The sequence below is a fragment of the Pituophis catenifer genome, unplaced genomic scaffold, assembly GCF_029215685.1.
Source record: "Pituophis catenifer annectens isolate HBS135680 unplaced genomic scaffold, rPitCat1.0.hap2 SCAF_1, whole genome shotgun sequence".
Taxonomy (NCBI): Eukaryota; Metazoa; Chordata; class Lepidosauria; order Squamata; family Colubridae; genus Pituophis; species Pituophis catenifer.
The window spans coordinates 344,118,052-344,133,380 of NW_027256881.1; the positions used below are offsets into that span (position 1 = coordinate 344,118,052).

A 15,329-nucleotide genomic window follows, 5' to 3' on the forward strand; every position below is an offset into this window, starting at 1 on the left:
GCTTAACAACAATCCAGCGAGGTAGGCCACACATTTGAGAAAGCAGTTTTCTGGAATTCGTTGAAATCCTAAATGCCTTTTTCGGTGCAGTTTCAAGAGTTCCTCTTATAAGATTTGATGTGGCATCGATTGGATAAATAAAATAAAATATAAAATGATTGCCTCGCAATATTTGCAGGCCGACATTGCCAAAACTGGATATGTCTGGCCAGTTTACAGTAAAATCTGGTTTTGTGTATTATTCTGTAGAAGTTTGCAGGAAAAAAAAAAATCCCCTCATACATCTTTATCCAGGCTTGCTTATTAGTCTGAGGACAGTGGTGGGTTGCTCCTGGTTCGCACCGGTTCGCAAAGAACCGGTAGTAAAAATTTGTAGTAGTTCCGAGAACCGGTAATAACATTGGCTGGTCATGCCCCCGAACCGATCCCTGGCCCGGTCGCCGCTCACTTACTCCGTCCACCTCATCAGAGGCTTTTTTTTTTTTTTTTACTTTTAAAAGCACTTTTTTCTACAACCTCTTCGGCCGAAAAAATGCTTTTAAAAGTAAAAAAAAAAAAAAGCCTCTGATGATCCCGCGGCACAAGCTGGGATCGTCAGAGGCTTTTCAAAGCATTTTTTCTACAACCTCTTCAGCCGAAGAGGGTGGTTTAAAAAAAATGCTTTGAAAAGCCTCTGAGGATCCCAGCTGAGTTGCCTGATCGGCAGAGGCTTTTCAAAGCATTGTTTTCTGCAACCTCTTAAGGTTGTAGAAAAAATGCTTTTAAAAGTAAAAAGAAAAAAAAGTTGGTCAAGCCCACCCAGTCACATTACCCCCACCACCAAACCACGCCCACAAAATAAGCCACGCCCACAGAACTGGTAGTAAAAAATTTTAAAACCCACCCCCTGGTCTGAGATATATATTTTCCATCCATGTTCTCTCCGTAACAATAACTCCCCAGTGCAAAAAGACCCCTAAATGGGCCACCGTACTTTATGGTAATATTCCATACAACTGTCTAGGAAGGTAGGGCAAAAGTTATTATTTTATTCTGAAGACTGGAGCAGTCAAAGAAGGGCAAAATTGATAGCTTGCCTAAATTCAAGTTTGGCTTAAATCACATTTTTTTTAGCTTCAGCAATATGAGCTTCCTCTCTGCCAAATATGAGTAATTTATTCCATGAAATGTAAGCTTAGGTTACTGGAGAAAAAAAAAAAAACATTGTACAATCCCAGCAATATTAAAGGTAGTCCTCCACTTACGACCACAACTGAGCCCAAAATTTCTGTTGCTAAGTGAGACAGTCATTAAGTGACGCTTGCCCCATTTTACGACTTTTCCCACAGCGGTTGTTAAGTGAATCACTGTAGTTGTTAAATTAGTCACGCGTTGTTAAGTGAATCTGGCTTTCCCTGTTGACTTTGTTTGTCGGAAGGTCGCAAAAGGGGATCGCTTGACCCGGGACACTGTAACCGTCACAAATACGAGTCAGTTGCCAAGCATCTGAATTTTGATCACGCGACCATAGGGATGCTGCAATGGGCATAAGTGTGAAAAATGGACATAAGTCACTGTTTTCAGTACCATTGTAACTTTGGCCACTAAATGAATGGTTGTAAATTGAGAACTATCTGTACAGTTAAATCTATATTAGTTGAAGTCCACATTTTATAGTTGAAAATCTTTCTCCCATCTGGATGGATGGAGTAATTGGATGGATTGACGGATGGGTAGATAATAGATAGATAGAGATGGATGGATGGAGTAAGTAATGAAAGAGAGAGAGAGAGAGAGAGAGAAACACAGAGAGAAAGAGACAGAAAGAGAGAGGGAGAAAGAGAGAGAAAAAGAGAGAAAGAAAGAGAGTAAGTGAGAGAAAGAAAGAGGGGGAGAAAATGAGAGAGAGAGAAGGGTGGAGAATGTGAAAGAGAGAGAAAGAGAGATCTATATTAGTTGAAGTCCACATTTTATAGTTGAAAATCTTTCTCCCATCTGGATGGATGGAGTAATTGGATGGATTGAGGGATGGGTAGATAATAGATAGATAGAGATGGATGGATGGAGTAAGTAATGAAAGAGAGAAAGAGAGAGAGAGAAACACAGAAAGAAAGAGACAGAAAGAGAAAGAGAGAGGGAGATAGAGAGAGAAAAAGAGAGAAAGAAAGAGAGTAAGTGAGAGAAAGAAAGAGAGGGGGAGAAAGTGAGAAGAGAGAAGGGTGGAGAATGTGAAAGAGAGAGAAAGAGAGAGGGAGAAAGTGAGAGAGAGAAAGAGAGATCTATATTAGTTGAAGTCCACATTTTATAGTTGAAAATCTCTCTGTCATCTGGATGGATGAAGTAATTGGATGGATGGATGGATGGATGGATAATAGAGAGATAAAGATGGATGGATGGAGTAAGTAATGAAAGAGAGTAAAAGAGAGAGACAGAAACACATAGAGAGAGAAACAGAGAAAAAGAGAGACTGAAAGAAAGAAAAAGTGACTGAGAGAAGAGAGAAAGTGAGAAAGTGAGAGACAAAGAGAGAGAGAGAGAGACAGACAGAGACACAGACAGAAAAAAAGGGAAATGGTCCTAAATCACTTTTTTCAGTGCCGTTGTAACTTTGAACGGTCACTAAACAAATGGTTGTAAGTCGAGGACTACCAGTACAGGGGGAAATAACCACTCCGCTTCCCTTTCTTTCTTCACATCAGGAGCAGTGATGGATAGCAGCTAATCCGGATTACCAATCCCGATTCACACGGATGATCTTAAGCGAGAATTTGAAGATCTTGTTCTGCTCCTAGTTGGCTTGTCCATCTCGCAGGAAATTTTTTGGGGGGGGTTGGGGGTGCTGGCCGCCATCGACCTCGGATAAACCATGGCCAAATGGTTTAAGGATTACCTCAGTTTTGGGAGCAGGAGGTCTCCCCCGCAGCCCCCCAAGCCAGATTACACCGAGAGCGACATCTTAAAGGCCTATCGGGCCCAGAAGAGTTTAGATTTTGAGGATCCCTACGAAGACGGGGACGGCAAAACCGATCCGGATCCGGGAGGCTCGCCGAATAAGGGGGGCGGCTGCAGCGGCAATTTGGAAGGGAAATACGGGTCGCCCAAACACCGTCTCATCAAAGTGGACGCCTCCGATCTTAACCGGAGCAAGGCCCTCCTTGCCACGGCGGGCGAGGACTCTGCCGTCCCGTCAGATCAGGTAAAATGCCGGTTTCTAGTCCCTCTTGTGCGTCCTGGGACAGTTTCGTCCCCCGGGTGGGGTGAGATGGGGTGGAGAAGAGGCTTCTGGTTTTCCGCTTTATTTTCAGGGAGCTTGAGAATTTCACATCTCTCTGGAGGTATTCGTGAGTTGATTTTTTTAGTGGAGAAGGGTTGGCAGTGGTGGTGGAGTGGCATTTTCCATGTCACTCCCGAAAAAGTTTCTGTGTTCAAAGTTGAAATTGTGATGTACAGGTAGTCCTCGATTTACGACCGCAATTGAGCCCAGCATGTATGTTGTTAAGTGAGAAATCTGCTAAGCGAGTTTTGCCCCATTGTACGACTTTTCTTGCCGTGGTTGTTAAGCGAATCAGGCCTGTTGTTAAATGAGTAACACGGTTGTTAAGTGAATCTGGCTTCCCCATGGACTCTGCCTTGTCAGGAGGTCACAAAAGCAGATCAGGTGACCCAGGGACGCTGCAACTGTCATAAATGTGAGGCAGATGCCGAGTGTCTGAATTTTGATCATGTGACCAGGGGGATGCTGCAATGGTCGTAAGTGTGAAAAATGTTCTTAACTCACTTTTTTCAGTGATATTGTAACTTTGAAGGGTCACTAAATGAACTGTTGTAAGTCGAGGACTACCTGTAAGGGGGGGGAACAGAAAAAAAAACAGGGAAATTTTCTACTCTAGAGAAAAATACAGGTACTCCTCAACTTACGACCACAAATGAGCCCTAAATTTCTGCTACTATGCGAGACGGTTGTTGAGTGAGTTTTTCTCCATTTTACGATCTTCCTTGCCACAGTTGTTGAGTGAATCGCTACAGTTGTTAAGTTAGTAATGCGGTTGTTAAGAGACTCTTGTCAGAAGGTCGCAAAAGGGGATCACGTGACCACAGGACTCTGTAACCGTCATAAATACGAGTCAGCTGCCAACCATCCAAATATCAAGCACGTGACCATGGGGATGCTACAATGGTCGTTACATGTGAAAATCGGTCATAAGTCCCTTTTTTCAGTGCCGTTGTCACTTCGAACGGTCACTAAATGAATAGTTCTTAAGCCGAGGACTTCCTATAACCCCAGAAGAAAACATTTGGCAACCAGATTTGGCATTTTTCTCTCCCCGTTTCCCCAGGTGTCAAATTTCTTCCTGATTTTTTCAGAATAACTTTTGAGAAAGGACTCACAAAATGAGTTTTTAATGGGTGCTGGTCAGTGATGGGCTTCACATAATTTAACAACCGGTTCGCCCCAGCACCGAAAATGTGAGCTATAGAACCGGTAGTAAAACCGATGGGAGGCTCCACCCACTGCCCATGATGTCATCAAAATGCTTCTGCGCATGCGCAGAAGAGCGCACATGTGCGCTCGCTTCGCTTGCTCGCACATACGGCCCCATTGCGAACCAGTAGTAAAAGTAAGTAGAACCCACGCCTGGCTTGCATGCATGCATATGGCTTAAAAAAACGCAGTTTAATAGGACGGCATAACGCCGGGGCAGGTGGGCAGGTCACCACTATTGATTCGCCTGAACCAGTTCGAACCGGCTGAATCCCACCCCTGGTGCCGGTGTGTTCACAGAAGAAAAGCGACCATAAAGGTTATATCCAGTGGTGGGATTCAGCCAGTTCGCACCTATTCAGAGAGCCGGTTGTTAACTTTCTAAGCAGTTCGGAGAATCGGTGTACGGGGCTAATCCTGTAAGGAAGGCAGGAAGGAAATGTTCTGGTGTTGTTTCTAGCCTAATCTTTATTGCCCTGCTTATAGAAACTGCCTCTCTGGTTAACCCTTGTTACATTGTAACAGCTAAGGCGAAGCGCCCATCGACCTGAGTGACGTTGATTTGACTATGCCCACACGGTCACATGACCACGGAGCCACGCCTACCCAGCTGGTCATTAGGGCAGAGAACCGGTTGTTAAATTATTTGAATCTCACCACTGGTTATATCTTATCTTAAAAGCAGAAAGATACCGAAAAATTTGGACTCCAGGAGGCGCCGCTCTAAAAATCAAATCGATGAGGCAGCAGAACATGTGATGGATGTTACTGAAAGCATAAACCATTTTTTAAAAAATAAGGAAATAATAAAACCAGCAACAACACTCTGCCTGAAGTGCTTTGACTAGATCTGTCGCTGCCGTTTTGATCGGTGGTCACCTTTCCCACATCAATCATGCGCTTTTGACACTCAGGTGTCAAGTGGTTTGTCTCTGCCGGTAGAGGTAAAGGAAGCAAGGCTTCGGAAGTGCTGTTGATGGGCTTGTTTGTGGGGCTAGTCCTCATTAAACCTGGAACAGTGGCGGTAGAGAGTAGAAAGCAAAATGGAGTAGCTACTATGATAATATTTCGTCTAGTGAACCAGGCGCCAGATTAGAAATCAGGAGACGGTGAGTTTTAGTTCCGCCTTAGGCTGGGTGATTTTGGACCAATCACCAGGAGACGGTGAGTTCTAGTCCCGCCTTAGGTATGAAAGCTGGTTGGGTGGCTTTGGGCCAATCACCAGGAGATGGTGAGTTCCAGTCCCGCCTTACGTATGAAAGCTGGCTGGGTGATTTTGGGCCAATCACCAGGAGACAGTGAATTCTAGTCCCGCCTTAGGTATGAAAGCTGGCTGGGTGATTTTGGGCCAATCACCAGGAGACAGTGAGTTCTAGTCCCGCCTTAGGTATGAAAGCTGGCTGGGTGACTTTGGACCAATCACCAGGAGATGGTGAGTTCTAGTCCCGCCTTAGCCATGAAAACTGGCTGGGTGACTTTGGGCCAATCATGTCAGGCCTGATTCACTTAACAACCGTCGTGCTTAGCAACAGAAATATTGGTCCCAATTCCCGTTGGGAATTGAGTCACCTCAGTTTTTATTATCTTTTTTATGACTGATTGGTTAAGCCAATCACTGCAGTTGTTAAGTGAGTGATGCCGTTGTTAAACGAATCCAACTTCTGCAATTGTCTGCTGGTCAGAAGCCAGCTGGGAAGGTTGTAAGTGAGGATCTCTTGACACTACAACTGTCATAAATACGAACCAGTTGCCAAGCGTCTGAATTGTGATCATGTCACCCATGGGCATGCCGCTATGGTCGTAAGTGCGAGGATCGGTTGTCGGCCACATTTTTCATTGTCACAAAACCCGAGGACGCTGCAATCATCATAAATCCATGCTAGTTGCCCTAATTTTGATAGTCGTAAGTGCGAGGACCAGTTGTAAGTGACTTTTTCGGGGCCGCCGTAACTTGGAACAGTCGCTAAACGAATGGGCGTAAGTCGAAGACTGCCCATAATTAATGTGGCTGGTGACTTGTGTGCATTTAATGTGCTTCTACGTGTCTGTAGCCAGAATTGGGTTTTGAGAGAGTTTAGCCCCTCAGGAGTAAAAAAAGCATTTTTCAAAGAGACCCCAACTGTTTCCATTTTATATTCTCAATTTTCCCTCCTGCCCTTTTAAAAGTATATCCCTGCAGAGGTGCCATTGGAGGGTTCATAAATATGATACTATTTTTGATTAATTATGTAATTCTAATATGTTTATGATATTATTCATGAGCTTGTTTAACATGGTTTAATTTGTCTGCTCCCCATGGAGGCCCCGCTTGCAATGGAAGGGGACTCATAAATAATTCCATAAATAAAATATTCCTGCGTATGAAATGGTAAAAAAAACGGATTAGACTTTTCCGTGGCTTGCGCCCCATTTCTGTGGCGCCTGAGATTGTTGTAAACTGGAGTACACTCATTTAGTGACCATTCAAAGTTACACAACGGCACCGGAAAATGTGACTTCTAACCAGATCTCGCACTTACAACCGATGCGTGTTTTCCCCATGGTCATGTGATCAAAATTCAGACGTGTGGCACCTGGCCTGTGTTTATGACAATTGCAGTGTCCTGGGAGCACATGGTCTCCTTTTGTGACCATCTGACAAGCAAAATCAAATGGGGAAGCTAGATTTGCTTCATGACTGCACAATTCCCTTAACAACTGCAGAGAGGGGGGGGATGGATAGATAATAGATAGATAGATAGATAGATAGATAGATAGATAGATAGATAGATAGATAGATAATAGCAATAGCACTTATACTTATATACTGCTTCACGATGCTTTGCAACCCTCTCTAAGTGGTTTACAGAGTCAGCCTTATTGCCCCCAACAATCTCGGTCCTCATTTTACCAACCTCAGAAAGATGGAAGGCTGAGTCAATTTTGAATCGGTTAGGATTGAATTCCTGGCAGTGGGCAGAGTTTGCCTGCAATGCTGCATTCTAACTGCTACGCCACCAAGGAGATAGAGAGAGAGAGTGATAGATAGATAGATAGATAGATAGATAGATAGATAGATAGATAGATAGATAGATAATAAATTGATATACATAGATAAGATAGATGAAATTAATAGATGACAGCTAGCTAGCTAGCTAGATGATAAAGACAGATAGATGATAGATAGATAGATAGATAGATAGATAGATAGATAGATAGATAGATAGATAGATAGATGAAATAGATAGATGATAGATAATAAATTGATGGATGATAGATATACATGATACATAGATGAGATCGATAGATGAAATTGATAGATGACAGCTAGCTAGCTAGCTAGATGATAAAGATAGACAGATAGATGATAGATAGATAGATAGATAATAAATTGATGGATGATAGATATAGATGATACATAGATGAGATCGATAGATGAAATAGATGACAGCTAGCTAGCTAGATGATAAAGATAGACAGATAGATGATAGATAGATAGATACAGTAGATAGATAGATAGATAATAAATTGATGGATGATAGATATAGATGATACATAGATGAGATAGATGAAATTAATAAGATGATAGCTAGCTAGCTAGATAAATAGATGAGATAGATAAAATAAATGAAATAGATGATAGACAATAAATTGATAGATATAGATAGATAGATTAGACAGACAGACAGAAAAATTTACCCCGCACTCCTTCCACGGGTGATCATCAAATTCTCATTTTTAACATGACAAAAGAGAGAAAGGATGATCTACTGGTATCTGTGGGGAATACAGGTAGTCCTTGACTTGAGACCAACAATTTCTGTTGTTAAGTGAGATGTCGGTTAAGTGACTTTTGCCCCAATTTACACTTTTTCTTGCCACCGTTGTTAAGTGAATCCCTGCAGTTGATAAGTTAGTAACCCGGTTGTTCAGTGAATCTGGCTTCCCCATTGACTTGGCTTGTCAGAAGGTCACAAAAGGAGATCACGTGACCCCGGGATGCCGCAACCGTCATAAATGTGAGTCAGTTGCCAAGCGTCTGAATTTTGATCCCGTGACCATGGGAAGGCTGCAACAGTCGTAAGTGTGAAAAACGGTCATAAGTCACACTTTTTCAGTGCCGCTGAAACAGTCATTTAACGAACTGTTGTAAGTCGAGGACTACCTGTAGGAGAAAGATCTGGTTTTAAAATCAAAGCAGCAGAAGCAGTACACATGTAGTTTTCAACTTAGGACTGATTGCTTGGTTCGAAGTTATGACGGATCCCCAAAAGGCACTAGCTGGGGGATTCTGTCAGTTGAAGTCCACACCTCTTAAAGTTGTTGAGGAAAACTGACATAGTTGCTTGCGCCTCACAGAATGGACTAACAAGTCTATAAAGATAGGTTTCCCTGGGTTGTGTGAATCAAACGCTGTCCTGTCCTGTCGATCCGCTTAACATTTCAACAAGTTACAAGTCCTTAAGGAGGGACAAATCCTGGAGGGTGTCAGAACAAAAAATATCAAGATGCTGTGGAAAAAAAGGGGGATGGGCTTCACTTACACAGATATGGCTGCCATCTTGATTTTTCACACACACACACTCACTCACACTCTCTCTCTCACTCACACACACACACACACACACACACACACACAATCTCATGGATGCTCATGCTTGGAACAAAATGTGTGTGCACAAAAGGGAACACCGATTCTCTTTTCTCTCTTCCTGCCTTGGACATGTTTTGACACGGAGGTGTTTTTGAAAGTGCTGGGCTGTTTGGAAAAGTGTTAATTGCCCTGAAGGGATTTCTCACACCGCTTTCCTTTCCTTTCCTTTCCTTTTTTCCTTCCTTCCCTTCCCTTCCCTTCTTCCTTTCCTTTCCCTCTTTCCCTTCTCTTCCTCCTTCCCTTCCCTTCCCTCCCTTCTTCCTTTCCTTCCTCCTTCCCTTCCCTCCCTTCTTCCTTTCCTTCCCCCTTCCCTCCCTTCTTCCTTTCCTTTCCTTCCCTTCCCTTTCTCTTCCCTCTTTCTTTCCTTTTGTTTTTTCTTTCCCTTCCTTCCCTCCCTCCTTTCCTTTCTTTCCCTCCGTTCTTCCTTTCCTTCCCCCTTCCCTTCCCTCCCTTCTTCCTTTCCTTTCCTTTCCTTTCCTTTCCTTTCCTTTCCTTTCCTTTCCTTTCCTTTCCTTTCCTTTCCTTCTTTCCTTTCCTTTCCTTTCCTTTCCTTTCATTCTTTCTCTTTCCTTTCCTTTTTTCTTCCTTTCCCTTCCCTTCTTCCTTTCCTTTCCCTCTTTCCCTTCTCTTCCTCCTTCCCTTCCCTCCCTTCTTCCTTTCCTTCCTCCTTCCCTTCCCTCCCTTCTTCCTTTCCTTCCTCCTTCCCTCCCTTCTTCCTTTCCTTTCCTTCCCTTTCCTTTCTCTTCCCTCTTTCTTTCCTTTTTTTTTCTTTCCCTTCCTTCCCTCCCTCCTTTCCTTTCTTTCCCTCCCTTCTTCCTTCCCTTCCCCCTTCCCTTCCCTCCCTTCTTCCTTTCCTTTCCTTTCCTTCCCTTCTCTTCCCTCCCCTCCCCTCCCCTCCCCTCCCCTTCCTTCTTTCTTCTCTCTTCCCTTTTGCTTCTTCCCTTCTCTTTCTTTTCCCTTCCCCTCCCCCCTTCTCTCTCTCTCTGCCTCTTTTTGCACAGATGGGAGCTGATGCTTGACCTAGAATGTCACACTTTGCAAGCGAGATCACAGTTCAATTTTATTCACACTGCTTCCCTTGCAATTCCCTGCTTCCTGTTTTGGGGGGGGGGCGGGCGGGGACTAAGGCAACCCCCAGTAGGGATCCATGTAAGATTAGGAGCTACCTACACACTCTCTCTCTCTCCCCCAAACACAATCATGATTTAAAAAAAAAAAAACACCCAGAAATCTGTCACTTAGTTTAACAGTTCCATGCACAGATGTTCAGTTTAAAGAGATCTCCTGGTGCATTTCAAAGGGACCGTGCAAAAGATTGATTAAAGAGCCCAGTCCATATGAAAGGCAAATCGGGAGCATTGTTCCCTTTCAAATAGGCTCCGCTTTGATCCAGGGGTTCAAAGGGGCTCCTTCAAAGGGCCTTTTGCGCATGCCTTTGTGCCAAATCTGCAGCTGATTAAATGGTTTTGCTTTGAGATTTTTGGGAGTCAAGGAGAGGCAGTTCCACAGTCTTCACGCTTCGCGTTTTGTCCCTTCTAAGGACGGAAACGAGAAGGGGGTTGGACTAGAAGACCTCCGAGGTCCCTTCCAAACCTATTGTTCTGTTATTTTGTATTCTTTGGGAGCACTTATGTCCAAAGAGACCTGCCCTCAAGAGGTCTTGAAGCCTCCTTTTTCATCAGTACACATCAGAGGTGGGTTTCAGCAGGTTCTGATCAGTTCTGGCGAACTGGTAGCGGAAATTTTGAGTCATTCGGAGAACTGGTAGTAAAAATTCTGACTGGCCCCGCCCCCATCTATTCTCTGCCTCCCAAGTCCCAGCTGATTGGGAGGAAATGGGGATTTTGCAGTAACCTTTGCCTGGAGTGGGGAAGGAATGGAGATTTTACAGTATCCTTCCCCTGCCACGCCCACCCACGATTTCCGCTACCGGTTCGCACGAACCAGTACAAACCACCTTTATTGGGTGTGTCAAAATAAAGGAGAGTGGGGTTGTGGTCTTGCAATCTGAACCGTGTGTGTGTGTGTCTGTGTGCGCGCGCGCACCAGAGGTGGGTTTCAACAGGTTCTGACCAGTTCTGGAGAACCGGTAGTAAAAATTCTGACTGGCCTCACCCCCATCTATTCTCTGCCTTCCAAGTCCCAGCTGATTGGGAGGGAATGGAGATTTTACAGTATACTTCCCCTGCCACACCTATCAAGCCACGCCCACCAAGCCACGCCACGCCCACCAAGCCACGCCCACAGAACCGGTAGTAAAAAAATTTGAAACCCACCAGTGGTACACATACAGACTGGGAGAAACCAGGCTTAATAGCAGTGATTCTGAGAGGGATCTTGGAGTCTTAGTGGACAACCAATTAAATATGAGCCAGCAATTTGTGCAGCAGCCAAAAAAGCCAACTCAATCCTAAATTGCATTAAGAGAAGGATACCATCAAGATCAAGGGAGGTACTAATACCCCTCTATAAAGCCTTAGTAAGATCACATGTAGAGTACTGCGTCCAGTTTTGGTCACCACACTATAAAAAAAATTGTTGAGATTCTAGAAAAAGTGCAGAGAAGAGCAACCAGGATGATGAGGGACTGGAAGCTAAAACATATGAAGAACGGTTGCAGGAACTGGGCATGGCCCAGTCTAGTGAAGAGAAGGACCAGGGGAGACATGATAGCCATCTTCCAATACTTGAGGGGCTGCTACAGAGAGGAGAGGGTCAAGCTATTTTCCAAAGCATCTGAAGGACAGACAAGGAATAATGGATGGAAACTGAACAAGGGGAGAGATTCAACCTAGAAATAAGGAGAAATTTTCTGACCATGAGGACAATTGACCAGTGGAACAGCTTGCCACCAGAAGTTGTGGGAGCTTCATCACTGGAAGCTTTCAAGAAGAGACTTGGACTGCCATCTGTCAGAAATGGTGTAGGGTCTCCTGCTTGGGCAGGGAAGTTGGACTAGATGACCTACAAGGTCCCTTCCAGCTCTGTTCATCTGTTTATCTCTCTCTCTCTCTCTTCTATCTATCTACTATCTACTTACCTACTTACCTACCTACCTACCTACCTATCTATCATCCATCCATCTATCTATCTATCTGCCTATCTATCTATCTATCTATCTATCTATCTATCTATCTATCTACCTATCATCCATCCATCTATCTGCCTATCTATCTATCTATCTATCTATCTATCTATCTATCATCTATCTATCTATCTATCTATCTATCTATCTATCTATCTACCTATCATCCATCCATCTATCTGCTTATCTATCTATCTATCTATCTATCTATCTATCTACCTATCATCCATCCATCCATCTATCTGCTTATCTATCTATCTATCTATCTATCTATCTATCTATCTATCTATCATCCATCTATCTATCTATCTATCTATCTATCTATCTATCTATCAGCTAGCTAGCTAGCTAGCTAGCTAGCTAACTTTCTATCATCTGTCTATCTATCATCTGTCTACCTATCATCCATCCATCCATCTACCTATCTGTCTGTCTGTCTATCTATCTATCTATCTATCTATCTATCTATCTATCTATCTATCATCTATCTATCTATCTATCTATCTATCTATCATCTATCTATCTATCATCTATCTTTCTATCATGCATGTATCTATCTATCTATCTATCTATCTATCTATCTATCTATCTATCTATCTATCTATCTCTATCTCTATCTCTATCTCTATCTCTCTACCTACCTATGTCATCTATCTATATCATCTCTCTCTCTCTCTTTTGTCATGTTAAAACTGAGAATTTGAGGGTCACCCAAATGGGGCAAATTTGGGGCTTCTCTAATATCTTGTGTTTTTGGCTGGTCGAAAACAAGGATTCCTCCCAGCCTTGCACTGAATGAATCCCCTCTTTTCCGTGTTTGCATTTCACACTTAGCTTCCTCCATCCCCATCCCTAAACCCCCTCCGGGTGTCCGATTTTAATTAAAATATCGACAGAGTTTACACGCCCTTCGCTCCTGACACTTAATTCACCTGCGATAATAGATCAGAGCACTTAATATACAGTCTGATGAATATATTCCCAATAATGGAGTCGGGGAAGCAGAGCCTGAAAAAAAAAACCCAGCAGCAATAGGATGAGGATGATATTAAATGGTGGAAGAAATGTTTGGTAGGCAGAATTTGAACCTGGGTCTGGCCACGGGTCTCCGAGGGAGAAGGAAGGGGGGAGATGATGTCATGCCCACTCAGCTATGATGTCATTGTGCCAAAGGTCGGGGATTAGGGTCTCTTGCCTCAACAATCGTCGGCCATGTTTGCATGAGGGATGTGACATCATCATGGCTTGTACTGTCCTCATGGCTTGGGCTGCCATCGTGGCTTGTTCTGTCCTCATTACTTGGGCTGCCATCGTGGCTTGTTCTGTCCTCATGACTTGGGCTGCCATCGTGGCTTGTTCTGTCCTCATGGCTTGTTCTGTCCTCATGGCTTGTGCTGTCCTCATGGTTTGTGCAGCCATCGTGGCTTGTTCTGTCCTCTTGCTTTGGGCTGTCATCTTGACTTGTTCTGTCCTCATGGCTTGGGCTATCATTGTGGCTTGTTCTGTCCTCATGGCTTGTGCTGCCATCATGGCTTGTTCTGTCCTCATGACTTGGGCTGCCATCGTGGCTTGATCTGTCCTCATGGCTTGTTCTGTCCTCATGGCTTGTGCAGCCATCGTGGCTTGTTCTGCCCTCATGGCTTATGCAGTCATTGTGGCTTGTTCTGTCTTCTTGGCTTGGGCTGCAATCGTGGCTTGTTCTGTCCTCATGGCTTGGGCTGCCATCGTGGTTTGTTCTGTCCTCATGGCTTTTGCAGTCATCGTGGCTTGTTCTGCCCTCATGGCTTATGCAGTCATTGTGGCTTGTTCTGTCCTCATGGCTTGGGCTGTCATTGTGGCTTGTTCTGTCCTCATGGCTTGGGCTGCCATCGTGGTTTGTTCTGTCCTCATGGCTTTTGCAGTCATCATGGCTTGTTCTGTCCTCATGGCTTGGGCTGTCATTGTGGCTTGTTCTGTCCTCATGGCTTGTGCAGTCATCATGGCTTGTTCTGTCCTCATGGCTTGGGCTGTCATTGTGGCTTGCTCTGTCCTCACGGCTTGGGTTGTCATCATGGCTTGCTCTGTACCAGCTGTCGACCTTTCATGCCGCTCCTCTCCTCCTGTGGAGCCAAACTCCCATTATCCTCAGCCCGCATGGAACCTGGTGCAAAAGACCTATTGTTAAGTCTAAATAGGATATATTCAGTTAATGAATACATTAATTAAATTAATGGGATTGAATTGCAATTCTAATGAAAGCATTGTTCTTTGAACCCATCTGGGTCTTTTAGGGACCATGCAAAAAAGGTAAATCCTTTTTAAAAAATCAGGTTAAAGTTGGAATCGTTGGAACCAAAGGAATCCAAATTGAGGATCCATTAGTGCTTGGAATTTAGGCCGCAGGATAATAATCTGGATTTATGGAGCAGAATTCCAGAACAAAAAATATGCCCAGACTCTTCCATCGGGTTAAAAAAACAGCTGTAGTACAGATAGGACTTACAACAGATCATTTAGTGACCCTTCGAAGTTGCAATGGCACTGAAAAAAGTGACTTAGGACCGTTTTTCACACTTACGGCCATATCCCCATGGTCACGTGAGGAAAATTTGGACGCTTGGCAACTGATTCATATTTACGACAGTTGCAGGGTCACGTGATTCCCTTTCGCGACCTCCTGACAAGCAACGTCCATGGGGAAGCCAGACTCACTTAACAACCTTAATAACTTAATAACTGGAGGGATTCACTTAACAACCGTGGCAGGAAAGGTTGTAAAATGCGGGCAAAACAGAAATTTTGGGCTCAATCGTGGCCGTAAGTTGAGGACTCCCTGTAGAGTAGAGCATGGCTGGCTGGGGAATTCTGGGAGTTGAAGTCCGCCCCTCTTCGAATAGTCGAGGTTGCAAAATGGCGGCTTAGTCTGATTGCGAAGATCCCGCTTTCTTCTTTTGCCTTTCTTAATTCCATGGAAAATGCCGCCAGCGGACTCTCAAACCAGATTAAAAACTCTTAATGGGAAGATACCTTGCCAAGGTGTCAGGGGTCAAAAGCAATCACAGCACACCGCTAAGAAATGCCACGGTGAATTCAAATAATTAATCACCTGCCGAAATTAATAAATGTAATAATTATCTCACCCAAAGCAAGGGGGGGCGAGGGGGAAATCT

The 15,329-nt window shown here is 44.0% G+C and overlaps 1 protein-coding gene across 1 annotated transcript in view; it reads left to right on the forward strand.

The window, feature by feature from the left end:
• The first annotated feature begins 2,845 nt into the window (after positions 1–2,845).
• SHD (Src homology 2 domain containing transforming protein D) overlaps positions 2,846–15,329 on the forward strand; it is a 52,063-nt gene continuing 39,579 nt past the window's right edge. The window contains exon 1 of the mRNA XM_070936683.1: positions 2,846–3,160. Within this exon, the coding sequence (XP_070792784.1) occupies positions 2,846–3,160 (315 nt within the window). The remainder of the gene's footprint in view (positions 3,161–15,329) is intronic.